Genomic DNA, 21,775 nt, shown 5'->3' on the forward strand with positions numbered 1-21,775 from the left:
CTTAGAAAACACGCTGTTGTGTTCCTGGGTCTATGAAGCCCCTCCTTCTGAAACGCTCGGATTGCGAGAGCTGAGTCAGTCTTTTGTGATTGGTCTACCGCTTACAGTGTGTGTTAGGATGTCCTGCCCATTACCCTATCTGTGTTCTAGGGGGCAGGGTCCACGTACATTTTGGGATTCAACTAACCCCAAAATAAATTTGTTGTAGTCCCAATGAGCCATTCAATGTGGTCAACTCAAAGTTCACAGATCCCATAAAATAACGGTAATTATCTGGCAGCTGGGGCGCCAGTAAAATACCGTAAAATAAAAAATGACATGTTTTTCAAGTTTTCTCTTATACAAATCTGTACAAATATCCTTCAAATTATAGCACATTTTTTAACATCATACGTAAATAACACAGTAAAAAACATAACAGTAAAATTGCACTTTTACTGTAAGGTCACTTGCTGTTCAAGTAAACCAGATGCAGGATCTGTGAAACAACCCATGTGTGGTTTGGCTTGTTATTGTAATATACGTTACCTTAATCAGTTTGTTTTCGAGGCATTGTTGGAGACTAAATGCAGAAATTTCTCAAGCCCCAGTTTGGTCTTTATATAATACAAAACTACGTCTGCCAATTCATGTCAAGCGTAAGATTCCAGACAGAACACTATACCTTCACAGGGTATTATATTTTTCAGGTTCAACACAGCTCAACTGAAACTGGCTTCAGGACAGATGTAATTATGCTGAAGCACATATACACGTGTGTGTAATGTGTATACAGTACATATGGTTTTTGTATTGGTTTTGGATTAGACCCATGACCTCTCCATTGTCTCTTCGGTCTGTTGTCTGGGACTGAACATTTATATCTATTGGCAGAGAAGCTGTGCCCCTGTATCTTGTATAGGAGATGTTCTATATGTGTTCAGTGATGTGACACTTCATTGGGCACCCAGCCACTATTTAATACAGATCCAATGTGCATATTATGTTTTGCACATGAATAACACAAACAACTCTATGGTAATAGATTTTAAGAGGTCTGGATGCATAAAAGTGTAGATTGTGATTCTACAAAGATAAACGGCATAGCAACCAATTAGAGCCCAAGCAACATAATAAATAGATAACATAACTATTTAGTCGTATATGCAATGGTATGTGACAAAACAAAATGCTGCCTCATAATTTGATAAATATTTATTTATGTAGACAAACAAATCATCATTATGAATGTCATCATCAACATACATTAAAAAACATACAGTGCATAAAAAATTACAATTGTCTAAAATAGTAGATTTAGTGTATTTCTCACCTCTATATTAAAGGAAACAAGTTCAGTTTTAATTAAATGTTTATAACGAAACGTCTTAATGTTCAACACATTTTAGTATTTAGTCAAATACTTTCAGACACTTGAAATAAATACAGTGCAAAAGAAATCAACAAACTACAAATAAGTACAACATACAAATATTTGGGAAATTCCAGCATTATGGATGTGACATTTTCAGACAAAACTTATTATTAACTTTATAATAAATCATCTGTTACAGTATATTTTATTAAACCCCCGAGACATAAAATGTCAGTCTATCTGTAAGTTTTAATTTTTAAAAGAGGGAAAAATGTATGTGTTATGAATGTGACTAAAAATAAAGCACGTTTTTGAGAGACAACATACTTTTTGATTTCTTTGTATTCAAATGTACAAACCAGAAGCAATGACATGAAACAAATGGAGAAGAGATGGCTCTTTATGGAACAGAAATATTTTTAGGGTTCGAGAGCGCTGATGTATACTCACCGACATACAGATGAATGAAACGTGTCTTACAGGACTAAAGTGTTGCTGTCATGTTCGCTTCATTCATACGAAAGCAACTTGATGTGTAATGTTTATAATTAATAGAAAGAGCTTTCTGCTGAATTTGTCATGTAATTGATGTGATGTTTTACTTTGAAAACAATACAGTTTTTTGGTGAGGGAGATATTTGCCATATTAACTTGTTGTATTATTAAATTAAAAGTCGGAACGTTGCAGCACAAGCAGTACATAGATATGATGCAGGTGGCATTTCAGTCTCTTGAGACCGTAGCAGTTTTCCCCATTGTGTTCTAACACTGTTTTTCAACAAATAAATATTATAAACATAACTGGAGAACATGTAGTCGTTGGATGCGTCTTTCAGTTTTTATGGATGACATAGACATAGATGCATAGCCCTTTGAGGCCTCAGGTTATTATCCCAAAATAAATTATATTATAAACAGGTGAACCATTATTATTTTTATATATCAGATATATTCAAATTTCAGATTAGTAAAAATATGTTAAACAAAAACAATTGAATCAATAAGCAAGATGATTAAAATCTCTTTTTAGATGGTGTGTGACTAAATGTGCACCCATTACCAGCACGGATGAAAAAACGGTCTAGATCTCCATGAGTGAAGAATCTTCAGTCACATTTATGCACATGAGTTGAATATGGTGTGAGAAATTAAAACTCACTGTGTTACATGGGCCTAGAGTACATGTTTTATATGCTGTGCCTAACTAAACTGTATTTTCTATAACACCAGTGATTATGATGGGATTGTGTTTGAAGACACCATTCCCTGACCCAAACATGTCACCCTGCTTAGGCCGACATGCATTTTATTTTAATTGTCTATGAATAATAGGCAGGTATCAGTCATATTTTACCTGCAATAAATATTTGTTAGGTCGGTAAAGAATGTTATAAATAGCGATGTAGCACTTACTCTAAAGTTCCCTTTAAAACCACTCCAGCTTTAGTTTTGTCTTCTCAAACATCAGCGACTGCCCATTAAAGACAAAAAGTGTGAAAAAACAGAATGCAAAAAATTATAAAAGTAGAATTGTGTTGAGACATAAAAGGCTGATCTACAGGGGACGCAGTATCATTCTGCTATCGTTTTGCTCTTGGTACTTCTTATTTAACTTATTTCATATTGTAATAATAACCTGTATTATTTTATTAATGAAAAGACACGTTTAAAATATGATGGTGCTCAGACAGTTGGCTTACATGGAAATCTTCAGAACACAGTGTCATAGACACAAGGAGGTGGGATTATTTTTACTCAGGCAACCAATTGGTCTCCCGAAATCTTCCTGAAGCTCTGAAGCCAAACCCTAGCAACCATTGCTGATCACACTAGCAAGCCAAACCCAAAAGGGATATCTTTAAATCCGAACGTCATAGAGGCATAACGGTTGGTTTATCATTCATACTGACACCAAGCCTTTGGTCTATCACCAATTTATAACTGCCAGGCCACTCCCTAGCAACCACACAGCATACCTTAGCAACTGTTTAGCAATATCTATATTTATGCATTAGAACTTCATAGAGACATGGTGTTTGGTTTGTTTCACTCATGGGTTGATATATCATCAATTGGCATTCACCAGAAATATGATTTCACACAGTGTCCTTTTTCTATTCAAATGAAGTATTTATTTCCAGTTGTATAAACGTTATATATAAAAAAGTGAATGACTTTGTAACAGCAGCATGCCTCTGACGGTCAGTAGCTCAGTCAGTGGAAATTCCAGTAGAACACACCAGCTTAACATTGAGAAACATCCAGCGTTCAATGCGGAGAAAATAAACATTCGTCCCTTAACAACTTAATTTAGCTTGTAATTGGACAGATATTTATACAGCTGCCTGGAAGTGCATTTGAAGTGAGATGAACCAAAAACTGGACAGAAAAACTTGAAAGATCTCAACATGGAAGAAGAGGTCAGAATCGGGTGAAATGATGACCGGTTGACAGCTGACAGTTTGGGTAAATTGTAACATTAAAAACATCATCACAGACTATGGAGAAAAAAACACGTGTTTTAAGCCAAAGCGTAAATGTATGTGTGTAACAACATGGGTGCGAGATGTAAATAAGTGCTACAAGATGCTGATGTGTGGTCCTTCAGCATTCTGCTCTCGACTCGAGTAAATACACAAGGTAACTCTACACTGTGAAGCAAAACGAGAAACATCTGGCGCTATATCTCTGTTTGTTCTGTGGATGATGAGAATTTCAACCACAATAAGACTTTCCTCACTTCGCTTAACCAAAAGTTTAATGTCGTCTTAAGCCACTTTTAACTCTACGCTATGTGTTTGTGATGCTGGCTCTTGTCAACAAAGGTATGTTTGTCTAAATAGGAATTGTTTGCTCAAAGTGACGTATTCTCATATATGTCTGTAATGTCAAGAGGGTGAGTAAACGATGACAGAGCTTTTTTGGGGGGGGCGAACTATCAATTTAAGTATTCATGCAGAAACATAATGGCAAATGCAAATATGTGGTTTAACCCTTGATTAAATATGAATAGTGTAACACTTGGGACACGCTAACTCAGAATTACATCAATCCATGAGGAACTATTTAAATTGTGACCAATTTGAAAAAAGAAACTAGAATATGTATTATAAATACGATGAATTTGTCACGGCTAAAAGCATTTATAGTCAATTAGAAAAGTACTATTTATAGGACCCCTGTATATACAGTAAGAGTACATATTAAATATTACGTGTGCAGTGATGAACTGCATTTGGTAACGAAGAACAGAAATAGTACAGGGTTACAATGAAACATCACAATAGGAGATTCCAGATGTGTGCAAGCCGTGTTTTCGTACCAACAGATATTACTATAAATAACTAAAAGAGGCTTGCGTTTCAGCCTTCGTTACAGTACAACTCAAGTGTGGTATTTGTCCTTGGATAAAAGCCACAGAGAACAAGAGAAGATCTCTGCCAGTAAATAAGCCTGGAGACACGAACCCCACCACAGCGAAACCCAGCTATGAAACTCAAGAGTGCTGGAACTAATTCCTTTCACCATCATTGTTCTGAGGGTCCCTCAAACTTCGGAGAGGTCCTCCATGGTATTACAGAAGACAATCATCAATGTCACTGACATGCAAATTCACAGGGCTGAGAAGAACGCCGACCGAGATCTCTAGTATCTCACAGGTTTGTACAGAAGTTTGACTTATGATTATTAAAGGCACTTGCGGACGCATTTGGTCCGCTAACTTTATCCAATCAATCCGGCTCCATTCTTCCACTGCTGTGCGTGGTAACACTCTACACGGTTTGACAACAGAGAACTAAATGTATTACATTACTATGGCTGTCAAGATTACGATTGAGCTTGAGACCGCAGGGGTGCTGGCAGTGAAATGCAGGTTTCTACAAAGTGTTGTGTTTATGCCTATGATATAAGCATATATGTCAGTTCTGCCACTTAAATCGGATTACAAGCACATCCTACACTCTAGAAGGCAGATATGACACAAAATCATCATATTCTGATGCCAACAATGTACACATAACCACAGGTGTGTGTCCAAATGTTCAGAACACCACTCTTCTCTTTGCTCGATGACGCTTGATGTGGTCGCATTCTTTTCTGTGGCATCCGTGAAATGTGTCACGTGTGTCAATGTATGATTCAGAAGTGCCCTACGTGCCCTCAATGCCTTTTTGATAACTTTTGTTACTGATGGCCATGACAGCATTCCATCACTGTAGACTTGGAAAAGGTCTTTTGTCTTTGATTTTTCATGAACTGACTAAAATACTGTCTTCTCGTCCAGGCATCACAGGTATGTGGTGGCCTCCCGGTTCTCACGTTCTTTGGCTTGGGCTACAGCCACATTGATGCACTGGAGCCATTCCTCCGCATGTTTCTCATCTTGAGCTTTCAGCACGTAGGTCTTGCTGTCGGTAAAGATCTCGAAGGCTCTGGGCAGCCCACGGTCACGTCTCTTCTTCGCGACCACCTTAACGCTGTGAACTTTGCTCAGTTCGATTGTGTTGTTGTCCAGCTCGTCCTTCTGCACAACAAGACGAAAGAGATACTTAATGAGTGAAAAAAAACAGGATATAAGCTTTTTAAAGCACTCAACTTCATCTGTTAAGTCTTACAATCATTTTATTGCATTCAGAACTTGATATTGAAGAAATCTCGACCCCCATCATTCTCGGATGTTGTCAATGTTGTCATTGCGATGCTAGACGGTTGCTAAGGTGTTCTGTGTTATTGAATTGTTTGTGTTTGTTTTTGTGGTTGACAGCAGCTACTTCACACATTATCGGGTTCAAATGATATACAATACGATCGGAGACGTGTGTACCTTTGTTATTTTACAATGGCTTTGAACATGGCTTGAATCAGACCACTGGAGTTTTGGCAGGAGGCTTTTCTTGATGTATACGCCATTTCAAAAAGGATGAAAATGAAAACCAAAAGCCTTTTAAGTCCCGAACATATTGTTATACCCCACAGAAGAGGGACCATCCATCAGAACAAATGCTTCATAAGTGAATTATCTGAGAAATGTCGTACCGCAGTGGTATCTGCAAAGCCGGTATTGCCTGAACCTGACCCTGCCACTCAACTCCTGGAAAACTCAAGTGAACAGAAGATCTGCTCTGCATTTGTTGCTCACAGCACAGGTTACGGCTGGAATTGTGAATAGGGTTGAGGTTATGGGGTTTTGCTCTTGGGAACACATTGTGGACGTCCTCTCTTGATGATTCTAATTCTCAGTCTCTAGCTCTCTTTTCCTGTTCACTTTAGTGGGACCATACAAGGGATTAGCTGCTTTGCCAAAAGATTCAGGGACTCGTACCACAAATACACACAGTCTGTACTCAATTACAATGACTGTTCCTCAAAGATAAAGAGCTTTATGATTGTTATTAAATGAAGTTTCTCATTATTTCTTTGTTCGCTGAGAATGAGCACTTCTAAAGTAAAAGACAATAATGTGCACGTACATTGCAAGTATGATAAAAAACAGGAAACTGTGACAGAAGCCAAAATGTGCTGAAAATCATAATGAAAGAGTCTGTGTATTGTCTGATGAAACAAAGCCTCTGGCAGAACTTTGCTAAATGAGCAATGTCCCTTTGTGAAGTGTGTAATTTCATAAGTGTGTCATAATCATTCATAACACAACTAAACCTTCTCCTGTGATGTTCCTGTAGCTCAACTGACAGAGCATTATGTGTGCAGAGATCACAGGTTCAGATTGCAGAGAACACACATAATTGTATCAACAGATTGCACTTTAAGTGGCTTTGAATAAAAACATCTGCCAAATGTAGAAATTGATAGGTGTTGACACCAATGATGTTTCAATGCCAATGAGGATGCCATTATTGTTCTTAATGAAATTTGACTTTCTTAATCATTTATAGAATTATTAACCAGTTCATGATTTTGTTACACGTCCAGTGTTCGCTGGTCTAGGGGACCCCCAGGCTTTTAAATCAATGCAACCGTAATAATGTATATACAGTATGTACCAATTACAAACAACACAGACAACATACAGCCCCGAAAAAATATGAGAGAACTACAGTTATGCTTTTAATCAGCATGTCTGCATGTATTTTGTCCATCCAAGTCCAGTGTCTGTTGAATTTCAACCGAAACAAACCTCAGACTGTCATGATTCCGCCTACTCTTGTCTTGATTTTCTGGTCTAGGGGCAGAATCATGACAGACCCACGTGTTTTATGTGGAGAGAGACATATTATTGTCAATCAGGACTTAATATGTGTTCTCTCCAGTCTCGTCATTTGGCCCCGCCCCTCTCGTTCCTAGTATAGCTTTCCTCATGTGTCTCATTACCCACACCTGCCCAGCGTTATCTCCTTTGTTAGTCTCACTATATATTGCCCTCTTGTCTATTGTCTTGTGCTCGTTTGTGTACATGTTCCTGTACTTGTTTCCTGTCATTTTCTTGCAGATTATATGTTTGTTTCCAAGTTCTTTGTTTGAAGTTCTAGTTTATGTTTGCCCCCCCCCCCCTTGTGGGAAGTATTTGTTTTCAGTTTTTTGTAGTTAGTCTAGGTAGTGTTTTCCCCCATCGTGGGTGTTTGTTTTGAATCTGTTTTATTATTAAAGTCTATTGTTTAACTCCTTCATCCCCGTGTATGCCTCCACTTGGGTTCTTCCACCACGTCCACCCTCCACGTTCACGACAGAACGACCGAGCCAAAACAGAACCCAGCAGGCAAGATGGAGGCAAGGCGAGCGACCCAGGCTCATCGCCTACTCCGTTTACGCCAGGGGCACTCAGATGTTTTGGAGTTTGCGGACTGCTTCTTTGAGGTGGCAGGGGAGATGGTTCACAGTGAGCAGGAACAGATGGTCCTGTTCAATGGCGGCCTCAACCAACCACTAGCGTGGTGGGAGATGAAGATGCTGAGACCGCTGGGCTTCACTGACCTGATAAGGTATGCCATGAATCGGCCGGAGTCCAGTGTCTCAGTCCAGCCCAGTTTCCCCTTCCAGCCGGCGTCTCGTCCGGCCCCTCCCAGAGCCTCTGGGACTGCGCGCTCTCGAGCGCCGCCCCCCAGGTTGTCCCCTAAGTCCCCTGGGACTCCGCGCTCTCGAGCGTCACAGACAGAGACTGTTCCCCCCATGAACTTTGTTGTTCCCCCTCCCCCCCTCCCTTGTTTGTTATTTTTATTATGACACCCCAACCCGTTTATCATGTATTCTTGTCTGCCCCTAATTTTGTTTGCAATGTTTTGTTGTTTGTCTGTTTCCCAGTCGGTCTTGTCTTGTTAGTGTGCTCCCTTGGTGGACGCCAGGGGGCGTTCATTAAGGGGGGGTTCTGTCATGATTCTGCCTACTCTTGTCTCGATTTGTTGGTCTGGGGCAGAATCATGACAGACCCACGTGTTTTATGTGGAGAGAGACATATTATTGTCAATCAGGACATAATACGTCTCTCCACATAAAACACGTGGGTCTGTCATGATTCTGCCCCTAGACCAGAAAATCAAGACAAGAGTAGGCAGAATCATGACACAGACAGGAGTGCAAGACTTAGAGAATGCAAAGACACACAAATTATTTCATCGTTTTTAGGAAATTATGCTAAAATACAAATGTAGAATTTATAAATGAAAACAGTATAAACCTGTTTTCTTTGCAGTATTCAGAACCGGCAAACATTGCACCAGTTTGTCTAGTTTCACTTTACTTATTATTAAATCATCATGTGACACCCAATACATATGGATTCAGAAGACTACTCTCTCAACCCCCAGGGATGCTAGCCAGGACAGGTGAGTCTGTCCCAAGGATGTCTTTTTACTTGCCAGTTTTGTTGGATTCTCTCTTATAATGCCTCAACTCTTTTTTTGCAGCAACAGAGATGTTTTCACATTTTTTTACGTCCTCCTGAGCCATCCTCTTCACATCAAGATTTTGTGCGTTCATTTACACGTTCATAAACACAAATGCTCGCCTTGTTCTGAGCAAGGCGTGACCTTTTCAATTCCTATAAGTTATTCCCTTAGATAAGGGGATGTCACTCTGTTAGTGTATCACTTAAGGGAAAGACTTAAGGAGCTTTATGCAACCTGGCACTGGAATATACTGCACACAAACAAGAACAACTTTTATGATATTGTTATGATTAAACCAGTAAATGATGAGGACAATGAGAGAACCGTTTGTTCAAGAAGAGTGCATTCAAGAGTATATAAAGACACATTTAGATGTCTTGTGAATGGGGCACTTACTGATTTTCCTCTTTTGAAGAGAAGCTGGTTTCCAGCCAGCGTGAAGTAACGTGTCTTCCATCTTTTGATGAACTTCCAGCGCACCTGTTTCTCCTTCAGATTTCCCTCGATGAGTGGCTGACCATCCTGATTAACACCTGAGGAAAATATTGATCAGAAGTCACTCTTTTATAGCGTATAGAAGAAATAAAAACAGAAACAAATGCAACAATTGTTAAATACATGAAGAGTGTGGAGTGTGTAAAAACAGGAGAGGTCAAATAATATTAATTTTGAAAATTAATCCTCTTTCCAAAAAAGTTTTTTTAAAGAAAATCAATTTGAAAACACGAAAGTGGGTAAAAGACAGAATGGTGATTTCTTTATAACTAGAACACTTCACCTAAAGAATAAAACCACATAACACCGAATGAGCGCTTTCTTTTGGTCAAAGAGCCATTTTTATCTGGACCTGTGCCATCCTGAGCTCTCTGCACACTGATAGAATTATTGGTAAATTTTTCTCATTAGTAAAAAGCATCTTGGACGGTGTTTATCACCACGCAGCGGGTCTGCACTGAACATTGTGTCTCCTGCCTTTGTCAGAACTCTGCAAAGCCTTTGTAGATCTCTCTCCCGGGTCTATTTCAGTTAAACAGGAAGCGGTGTTACAGACCTTCCAGGATGGTACAAAGCAACCCATTGTCTGGATTTTCTTTTTTCCCCATCTGAAAAAGCAGATGGGAATCTGCAACTCTTTTATAGTCCCCTGACTCCCCTTAGCTGATTTTTTCACCAAATCTACTATGTTTAGTTGGCAGCTGAGGTGCACTCCGGCATTGTTTGTGGTTATAGCAGTACAAAATACACTACAGCTGCAGGCAATGTGGAGTGCGGGCCAAAACCAATGCCCCAATGTTAATAAGACCATCGATTGAGAAATGGGCTTTTCTAAATTTAGACCATGTTATTTTTATGCAATTGATAAAACAATTTTTTTTTAACTATAGCGTGTTTTAAAGCAATACAGCAAAGATGATAAAAAATATACTTGCCATTTCATATTCCTGCATGCATATTCAAAGGAAGTCTGTGATATCTTCAGAGATCTATCAGCATTCCTGTTTATCTCAATACATATTCTTCTACAGCAGTCTACGCTACCACTACATCCATATATCCCGCAGCGAGTTATTGTTGCCATTATTGCTGCTATTATAAATCCAGGCAGTGAGGATATTGTTAGTCAGCGGGAGGAAAGGTCAGTGTTTATTTTTCAGATGGATATTGTATGTTATAGATATTTCTCTGGTCATCGGCCAATGATGTTCTTTCCACCTGATTTATAGTTTGGAGTTAACTACAGTAAGATACTCCATATGATTCCAATAACCCTGCAGTGAATGACCTCTTATGGATTCAAGTTTCAATTAAATGCACATGGTTTACAGAAAATAGGAGAACACAGAGTACACAGTATAATGCGACCTAACTTGGCTAATAATATTTACTCAAAAGCATATTGTTTTGCTTCAGAAGACATTTATTAACACTCTGGAGTCATGAGGATTACTTATATGATGTATTGTGTTTATCCATCTTAAAAATATATCTAAACTACGTTATATGCTGTCACCATAAGATGCAGAGAAGTTTATAGATGCATTCATGACATCAAGAATTAGGTGGTTGCCCTGCAGGCTTATTACAAGAACTCCAACTGGTCCAAAATGCGGAAGCTCCAGTTCTTACACATACAAAAAAAAGTATTAGCCTGGATCTGTCAACCTTGCACTGGTTACCTATAAAGCATTGCATTAACTTTAAAATCTTGCTTATTGACTATAAAGCTCTACATGGTTTAACTCACCACTTGAGTGAACTTCTCTTGTATTACAGTCCTTCACCTGCACTACGATCTCAGGCATCCGGTCAGTTGGTTATAGCTAGAATTTTAAGATCAAGTGCAGGTGGTAGATCCTTGTCCTATCTAGCGCCTTAACTTTGAAACAGTCTTCCCTGCACTGTCAGACACAGGCAGACACACTCTTCCAGTTTAAATCTAGACTGAAGACCTTTTTAATCTTGCAGTTTTGGCTTCTTCGCCACGGTTTGCATACTGTTTTGTATGTTAAGATTTATTTAATAAACACTGCATATAGTAATTTATAGTCTGTTTAATATTTGATCTGTGTTTCTCTCTCTGTGTGGTTCTAGTTGATGGCCCCTGTGAGTGTGTGTCTGTGTCTCTCTCTGTCTATGTGCGCGTTAGTATGTGTGTCTGTTTGTGTTAATGCGTGATGTGTGTTTTGTGTGTGTCTTAATCTGTGTGTCTGTCTTATTTGTTTTCACCTTATTTGTTTTGACCTGCATAACCTTATATGTTTTGCTTATAGTCAATATGTTTTCTTGTACAGCTGGTTTGTAACAATGAAAATTGAAAAAAGCACTTTATAAATAAAGTTGACTTGACTTGATTCACTGTATGCACTTCTTGGAGCTTTAAAACAGGTGCACGTCTCGGGTTACTTGACTTTAACCCTGTTCCCCGAATAAGGCTGCGAGGCCGGTCACGTGAGTGATAACGGCCATCAGCTGAGTGTGCACCGGTCTCGCATCTCTCACGAAGGAGCTCTGGAAGCATAAGAGAGGAGCGACAACAGGGAAGTGCGAGAGAGGACAAGGCCTGTACTTTGTTTTGTGTGGGCGGCAGTCGACCATGAGGGAGCTTAAGTCAGAAACCTAGGTCTGAACCGCATAGAAAGAGTACGAAGCCCCTGGCGCGTAACCTATACAGGGGATTGGCCCTCTGAGCCACAACTGAAATGGTCTTATATGCCGGAGGCCCAAGGGTATCACCGTGGATGCAGCCGCCATGAGACCTAGAACTCTTTAAAAGTGATGTTTGTAACTTTCTGGCCTAGCCTGATGTTTCTTATGGTGCTTTGAATGGATTAGACACGTGGAAGGGACAACTGTTCCTGCATCATGACCAAGTCCCATACAATGTCCACCAACGTTGTCTTCCGGCAGGAGAGAGAACGCTTTTCATAGTGTTTTTTAAGCGCCCCTTCCCGGGTGGGCACACCCCCATGGTCCTGGGCACACAACCATCAGGACCTCTTCTTTGAAGAGATAATATCCCTCAGATCCGGCCTGCCAGAGCCAGCCTGAGGGGTGCGGCAAACGGCTACCATATCTCTACGAGGGGGTGCAAGGCTTGGCAAGCTCGCCTTCTGGACCTCTCGTCTAAGGTAAACCGGGACAGAACGGGGTGGGGTTGGGATTTGGTTGCCGGCAGGTAACCTCACGAACACCTCCTCATCGCACTTTGCCTCCCAGAATCTACTAACAACAGTATTTACAGCATCACCAAAAAGGCCGGAAGGCGAGATGGAGGCATCAAGGAGGAACATACGGTCCCTGTCCTTCATGCCCATGAGGATGAGCCACAGATGTCACTCCGTGGAGACAAAAGCATCTGTTGATCGGCCGCGTCATCATAGAGCAGGTCAGCTAGATACGCCTGTACAAGCAATATGGTGTGCAGAGCAGCACCAGCCTGACCCGCTGCCTTGAAAGCCTTCCCCACCAATGAAGATGTCACTCCACAATGTTTGGTGGGGAGTATGGGCCCCCTCCCCCTGCACCCACTGGACTGCGTTCATATTATTATTTTTGGGTCCGAAATAAATGCGTACAGTCGACATAAACGACCCGCGGTAAGTTACACAGCTGTCGCTTGTAACGATGACGCATGAGAAGGCATCAAAATGCATAACATTGCACATAACATTGCAACACTTTTATAAGTTTATGTTTTTGAACTGTTAGTTTGGTTACTAATGCTTCAGTACATAGCAGCACTTTCGTCTGTGAATGTACTGCAAATGCTCTTAAGAACGCTGAAGGCGAACAGAAATGAGATAGCCTAACTGTAGTTCCATCCCGCTCTCCAAAGTAGTCCCACCTCTAGCAGCTCATGTTTTCCGGAAATAATTGTTCAGCTATAGCTCTCTTTTATAAATTTGATCAAACTAAATACTCTTAGAAGATACGACGTATGCAAGACTACTATATAGGCTATGTCAGAAACTGCCTGTGATACGCAATCTTTAACAACAGTTGGGTCATTACTTTCTGTTTTGTGTTACCAGTGGGAAACTGCCCCAATTGGTCTTCCATTTGATGATGTCATCATTTCTGAGCCAAGGACAAAGTGAAAACTGTGTACATGAATGAAGCGCTGATTCACACTTCTGTCAGGCCGACCCGAACTCTGCTAACCCTTCCAAACCTCCTTACTTCTGTAAACATTGACCTCGCTCCATTAAAAAACATGAAAGCTTTCTGCTAATGGAAACTGTCCCACACACCAAATAAGGAAACAGAAAATGTTCTTTAAATGCTTATTAAATGAGCAGCACTTGTTCAATGAGTCTTATATCCTCACCCTGGCTGCTGGTGCTATGTAAAAATATTTTCTGTTTTATTAAAGATATCTCCTACGGCAACGATTTTGTTTATCAAAAATAATTTTTGCTATTAAGTAAAGATTAAGCTATTTTTCAGATATTAAGCTCATTAGAATAGTATAGAATAGAATGCCTATATTGTCACTGTACGCATGTTCGATGAGATTTAAGGAAAGCCAGCTTAAATAAAACAATCCCAACAAACCATACAACAATGAACAGCCAAATTATTCTGCATTTGGATGCTGTATAAATCTCAAAATCAAAATAATTACTTTTATTACTGGTAAAAAAACATTTTGTTTTCACAGTGAACAACAACAGCTGTACTATAGAGTGAATATCTATAAAGAGAAGCTCGCAAACACACATTATATGGTCATGTCGTTAATAATCAAAGTGTTTATGTTATTGTTGTTTTTCCGTTTAAAATGAGTCAGGTATTATGCGCATGTTTGTCAATTGTTAAAGTTAGACATGACCAATCTATTCAAATATCTACATACTTGATTTCTAAAACCGTTTGGTAATTCTCCTCAGATCTCAAGTAACACAGTCCACTCATGGTGTTTCACTCAAACCATTATCGTCTCACAAGAACACATTGTTTGCGATCCCGCCATGCAAACAACACCTACGGCAGTCCAGAAGCTCTGTGAAGCACATGGTGCTGAGGAAACCATCAAAAAGACTTTTTCAATCTGAAAGTGTTTCAAATATCTATAAATGATCTCAGATGAAATAGACACGTTCCATGTGCACCAATTTACAATATGTTTCATTGTTGCCGGTAAAACTTTCAGGCCAGAGGCAAGAACCTTCTCAGTCATAATTGCTTCTTGTGGAAATATCACCAGCATTCGAGTAAAATCACATCTGCACGCTTGGAAAAGATGCAAACATGAACTATTACAGATGTACCTGAACAAGATCAGTAGCTGTTATGGCAGAGTAAACCAATGAAGTATCATAAGACTAAAGAAGAACCTCCTTATGGTCCTATAGTCTACTTTCTACTTATTTACATGTACATTTAGTCATTTAGTAGACGCTTTTATCCAAAGCGACTTACAAAGAGTTCAGGGAGCAATAAGCGATATGTCATACAAGAGCCATAGTACAATAGGTGCTAATACAAAGTTACTATTTTCAACAAAAACGGAGAGCTGATTTTTACGCTTTATGGAAGCTGATTTCATTCATTTGGTGGATCGCTTCTCAGAAATGGCTTCAGAGAAGTAAACTGCACCACAAAACATCTGGAGTCCTTATTTGCTTCTGCACAGTCATGTAACTGCTGATCATTGACTTTAGTGAAGGATCGACTCTTAATGGCAGCTGGAAATGTTTTAATAGTACAGGTATTATAGGAAACCACTCAATGTTTGTTTGCTGATGCAAGAATTCTGCATATTCATTCATTCATTCTGAAGACCTTAGTGGATTCAGCTCTGTATCTAAATATGGCTCAATCCCAAAGCTTTGCACAAATGAATTTACCTGTTGCCTTCTCAGGGTTACTGCACATGAAACAGAGCCAGCCGGCCTCCTCCTCACTGTAGCTAAACAGATCAAAGAAACGGACCTCCTCCAGATAGATCTGCAAACTGTCCACATCCTGAGATATAAAACACACAGAGAGACCGTTATTAAAATACAAAAGTGTATTGGGGTGTAAAATGAAGACTGTAGACGTAAAACATGGATTTAAGGTACATTCGATGAGAAATGTTTGAGTTCATATTAAGATTATTTAAGTAATATTTCAAACAAAAATCATCATTTTCTGAAGTCATTTCAAACCTCAAAACTATCATTTTAACAAGGTTGCCTTTGTATTGCATACTTGACAAGTCTGAGCTCAGTTTTAGTTAAATTAGCTGTGTTTCCTTTGTGAATAAGGTTTGCAAAAAACAAATTTTGTTTGTGAAAAGTTTATTGAAGTGTAAAATGTATATACACAAATATGTGCGTTTCATCAAGTTGTTTGAGCAATTGACTGTTGTTTTGGTAATCTAACAACCAACGTATAACCTACAGTAAAAAAAACAATGACTCAATACTGTTCTATGTCTATTGAACATTCCTAACCATTTTATCATCATGCCGCCTTAAAAGAGAACTCTCTAGCTAAGTAGACACCTTAATAGGGTTGGAAACAGAGTTCATAAATACATCTCCAAGTACTATGTTGATTGATAAAAATGTATGGGCCTAATAGGTTAATGTGAATGTAAAGAACGGTCAGCAGTTAACCACAGGCGAGAAGTTTGTGGTGAGATACCAAGATCCTTAAATTTAAGAATAGCAAGCCTTTTACCACAGCTGCCAATGTCAATCTTGAATTTCTTGATTTACATATGTTAGATAGTCAACAACACCAATCCGCATTGAGAACTGACAGTAACATGTTCGTATTTGCTACATTGTTTAATGGATGTGTGGTCTCTTACAGCAGGACTTTATCAAGATGAAGTTAAGCAATGTAATTAGAAAATGATCTGTTTTTACAGCCAGAATATGCGGCCACCCAGACCACATCGCCATGTGTGCTTGTTGAACATTCCGTTTTAAACTATGGGCATTAAGAGGGAGCTGGTGCCATCCCATCATTCCCATGACACGAGCTCTCGGTACGCCACGGTCTACTGTAAATGTTTATCTGAGGAGACTGAATGCTTGATTCAAGGCACCTGTTGGTAAATGGTTCAGCTATAACCTGTTTATTAGAAAGCGTGTCTGCATACTTTTGGACCTGTGATGTATCAAAGCCGATGAATGTGACCGACTCATGGGATTTTGGTGAAGATCAGTCATCACACAGAAAACATGGATTCCTTTTAGGACTTTTCTAAGAAATAATAATAACTTCAAAATAAATTTCTTTGCACAAGGGTGGTCAGATTGTATTTTTGGCCAATTCAAATAAAAGTGGCTGTGTGAAAAGTGCTGCATGCAATAGATGTTATTAAGATGAATATGAACCCTAACAGACAGCAGGTGGATAAATAGGAATGCTAACAGATATAATGGAGCTTCATGGTTCATATCCAAACGTAAACTGACATAAGAAGCAGATGAAAGTTTGATTTCCACCTTCCTGGTGAATTGTGACTTTCACAGCCTGGAAGCGCTGCAGTTTTTCATTCTCTCCGTTCTGAGTAAAGGGAGATGAAAGACCATACATCACACATATTCGGTTTAAATCTCTCTTCATGCCTGCCTTTAGATTGATGCGGCCCATTATGGAAGGCCAGTGGACCGACTCTTTGGCTACAGACAGCCGAGTCTTCTTACTAGTGCTGTCATGGCTTATTTCACGCTAACTTAATCAGTGTAAAAACTGGGCAGGAACGTAACGTGCATTTGATTACTTCCAAATCTTCCAAATGGTATCTGTTTTGTTTTCATCAAGTACATTGAGCTAAATGAGGGCCATGTGTGTAAAAAACAGGGTGTATATACATCTGATATGGTTTATGTCTCCACATGCATAGAGTACAAGAAAATATTTATGCTGTTGTTAAAGTTTATTAACGTTGAACTCAAAGAAATTGAGTTCAACGTTAATAAACTTTAACAATTGCTGCTTGTGGCAGGATCATGTGTTTTATGTGGAGAAAGTGGCATCGTTTTGGTTTTGTAATGCCATGCTCTCTCTCCGGTGTCACATTTTTAGCTCCGCACCCCTTTGTTCTCCGTTCCCACCCCATTAATGTTCATCCCTCTCACCTGTCCCGTGTCATCTTGCCGCTAGTCCTTTGGTGTTTTATCCTCGTCACCGTCCCTGTCGAATTTTCACTGGTTATGTTTTCACTATATATTGTATCAGTTCCCTTTGTCCCTCGTTGCTTTGTACATTGCTTTGTACAATGCGTTTGCATCCCGTTGTCTGATCCGTGGAATACCTGGTTCCTATGCGAGAATCGTGTTTTGGATTTATTATTTCTAGTTATTCTGGACCTGGTTTGCTTGTTTGTCCCCCGTGGACATTATTGATTTGTTAGTAGTGTTTTTCTCATTGTGGGTTTTTGTTTATTTAAATAAAAGTTTTGTTAACCCTTCACTGCCTGCATCTGAGTTATGTCTCCTACCGTGACAGTATGGCATTCTGAACAACTGGAAGACATTTTTCTAAGCTGTTTTGTGCATTAACAAAAAATAATTTTATTGTTTAATCCGCTTCATGTTGGTGGAACACAAAATGAAAATGTTACTATCTTCCATACATACAAATAATCACTGTTGAATCTGATCTGGACTGGATATGTGACAAAATGCAATTTTCTTTTTGGTTAAATGTAATTTCGAGGAAACCATCCCACATTCAGGAGGTGAATTTTTTGTTGTATTGTGGGTGAACTATTCCTTTAACCCTATCCCCTAAATGTGTACATGCCAGGACTGTCAGCAGAGGCTGCTTGCCGTTGTTGGATGAACGCTTAGAGGTTTACAAAAGGAACAGACGTTTGGATCAGTTTAAATGTATCTCTCATATTGTTGATTGACCATGTGCTGGTGATGTATTTCCATAAATAAATCTTATCACAGACATACTGGGGTTAAAGTTAAAGCTGCTGTTTTTGGATGTCAGTCATTTGTTCTATTCAATGACAAGAGAGTACAGTACAATGTAAGTTAGAAAAGTAAAGCAGTGTAAGTTTGTTCTGGAAGTTGAATTCCTGAAGAATGTAAAAACTTTGGCTCCGTGGTGCTTTTAGAACGTTGCTGAATGTTTTGCGTTCCTGTGAAGCATTGCGAGTTGCTTTTTTGATAAAAGCGTCTATAAAAGGCTGTAAATGTTAACATTTCTAGCTCAACCAATAACTTGACTATGGGGGCGGGCCTAGCTGTTTGTCTGAACAATAACAGAGTAAGAAAGACCTGCGTTTTTTCCATCACATTAAAAGCCACAAATCCAGAGCACTTCAAATGTAAACATTAAGAAGTAAATCACTAAGCAGTTTTCACTTAACAAAATGCTGCCGCTATCTGTTGTGGCATTTGTATTTTAAAGTTTTCCATCATTTTGGGCTTTCAAAACGTCTATATGACTCTTTCTTCTGTGAAACACAAAAGAAGATATTTTGAGAAATGTCTCAGTGGTTATGTTGCCACACAATGGAAGTCAATGGGGACCAATGTTGTTCTGCAGAAGAAAGAAGGTCATACAGGTTTTGAACAACACAAGGGTGAGTTAAAGTTACAGATTTTTCATGTTTTGGGTGACCTATACTTTTAGATGACATTCCTTCACACTTCAGATTAACCTGTACGTTTGTGTATTGTGTAAATAAAGTAATTTAGTCAATGTAATGTGGTCAGCAGTAATAAATCGGGATATTTTATAACGGCTTTAAACTCGGCTCAACCAATCAGAATCAAGAACCAGAACTGACCCTTTTATAAACATACATTTTCTTTATCCAATGTCATGTTAAAGCACGTTTGTGGGGGGTCTAAAATATTCATGCCCACTCTTTCGGCTCAATCTGTAAACCAATGACTCAAAAAGACAGGAAATGATGTGTCAGTCCAGTGAATCACCAACATAAATGATTCATCAACAGTGCTTGGACAATTAACAGACACGTCTGTCTCCGTTTAACATGTAAACAGCATTTAACATGCTTGGGAAGTCAATTTCTTTGCTGATTCAAAGCGTTGGGCAATCCGTTTCGGCAGCCGGCCAGTGTTAGGAAACCGAACTGAACAACAGGACTGTGCTATTCCTGTATGTCAAAAGAAACACATCAACACCAACCGTGTCTCTCAAGAGCCCCAGAAAAGCTAAGCCCCCCAGATGTGCCAATGCGTGATGGGGGGAACGGGCTGATCCATAGGGCCTACGCACAAGCTAGCATGTCATCATTACCCCACAGAGAGTACAAAAGTAATAGTGGTCCTTCTGTTTGTAATGGATAGTATTGCAACACTGTTCCCAGAATCCTTTCAAAGAGCCTCAGCCTACCAAACACATTCACAGAGAGCTGGTAATAGGATCTCATCCACAAGTCCAGGACATAGACGGTGATACGAAGTCAAAGGGGGGTTCAATATTCTCCAAACAGTTTCCATTATTTACTGTTATTTCACTGTGATCTATCATTAGCTCATAATGCTCATAATGTCTTCAAGATGTTGTGGGGTGCAAATTCCACTAAGACCTCCTGCGACTTTACATTTTTCTGTCTGAACAGAGAAAAAACACAATGAATGCATTCAAATCCCTGACTTGTGGTCTGTTTAATTTTAGGATCTGTCCTAGATCTATAAATCCTCCTGTCATTCAGACTAATAATCATCTAGAGCTGTGTTTCTAAGCCAGGGAACCGGGGCTAACTAAAAGGGCGGCTCAGGATGACAAAATGATTTAAAGTATGACAAAACAGTAATTAAAATATGTGCACAACTACAATCCAAGAAATGTCGTATTGTTTGGTCATAACTAATATACACCCTTCTACTAATACCAATCACTAGAATTTGTGTGGACAATGTTGTGGACAAGATGGTTGAGATTCACTGATCTACAGCTTTTTCTAGGGCCTCTATGAGTCCAGTTTTCTTGTTTTTGTTTTAATCAGTCTCCTTTGTTTACGTTCGGTGATTTCACTTAAATGGAAATGAATAAATCCTCTTTGCCATTAAAGTGAAATAACTTAAATTACACAGGGCTCTGAATGAAGTATCATGATGATACAAATGATTCTGATTGGCCAATCGTGACATTATTGTCAGGTCCGGAGATTGATAACCTGCTTGTTTTGTTTCTGTGTTTCAGTTTCGTTGAGCACAGGGTGTTGTTTCGCGGGCAGTCCACTCACTAACTTCCATCACTCAGCCTTTTTCTGTCTGTTAACCACTGTGAGATTATTTTGCTGAACATCCTCGATGCCCCAAAGAACCAGGTAGTTCTTCGACATCCATGGTTTGTACCGCACAATCCTCACCTGGATTGGAAAAATAGCTCTATCCTAGCCTGGAGCCTTTGTTGTCATGTGTCTTGTCTTGGTCCTGCCTTTTCTCCTGTCTCTGTGTCTTGTGTTCTGCAGGTGCAGCTTTGACCTCTCCGGTGTCCTGGTGGAGTTCCACAATCTCACTGCGGTTTTCAGCAAGTCCTGGACTACCTCTCTTCCACCACATTGCCCCTACGACTGTGCCATAGACCTCCTCCCGGGCACTTCTCCGCAGAAGGGTCGGCTTTATTCCCTGTCCAGTCCTGAAAGAGAAGTTATGGTGAAGTATATTCAGGAGGCCCTCCTGGCTGGGCTCATTCGTCACTCCTCTTCCCGCGAGTTTCTTCTTCGTTCAGAAGAAGGATGGCTCCCTGTATACCTGTATTGACTATCGAGGTTTGAATGACATAACTGTTAAAAAAGGTTTCCCCATCTCTCATGTCCTCTGCCTTTGAACTTTTGCAGGGAGCCCGGGTCTTCACCAAGTTAAACCTCAACGCTTATCATTTTGTCCGCATCTGGGAAGGGGATGCATGGAAGACTGCATGTCCTTCAGTGGGGTCATTCATCCAGACTGGTCTGTCATCCAGGTATTCGGGTAATATTTGCTGTCATCCGTTTTTGGTGGCTGTCTTTGGCCACGGATGTCACAAAGTTTGTGCTGGCCTACCCGACGTGTGCTCAGTTCAAGCCACTCAATTGCCCTCCTGATGGTCTGCTCCGCCCCTGCCCATCCTCTCCTGCCCCTGGTCCCACATAGCCCATGGTTTC

At 39.8% G+C, this 21,775-nt stretch overlaps 1 protein-coding gene across 1 annotated transcript in view; it reads right to left on the minus strand.

Moving 5' to 3' along the window:
- Window positions 1-5,642: 5,642 nt before the first annotated feature.
- The window catches only part of veph1 (ventricular zone expressed PH domain-containing 1), a gene marked incomplete at both ends in the record, with an annotated part of 80,127 nt that continues 63,994 nt past the window's right edge, over window positions 5,643-21,775 (minus strand). Inside the window, 3 exons of the mRNA XM_079465573.1 lie at window positions 5,643-5,879; window positions 9,592-9,728; window positions 15,546-15,663. Of these exons, the coding sequence (XP_079321699.1) occupies window positions 5,643-5,879; window positions 9,592-9,728; window positions 15,546-15,663 (492 nt within the window). The remainder of the gene's footprint in view (window positions 5,880-9,591; window positions 9,729-15,545; window positions 15,664-21,775) is intronic.

This window comes from Barbatula barbatula, assembly GCF_947034865.1.
Source record: "Barbatula barbatula genome assembly, chromosome: 10".
Classification (NCBI taxonomy): Eukaryota; Metazoa; Chordata; class Actinopteri; order Cypriniformes; family Nemacheilidae; genus Barbatula; species Barbatula barbatula.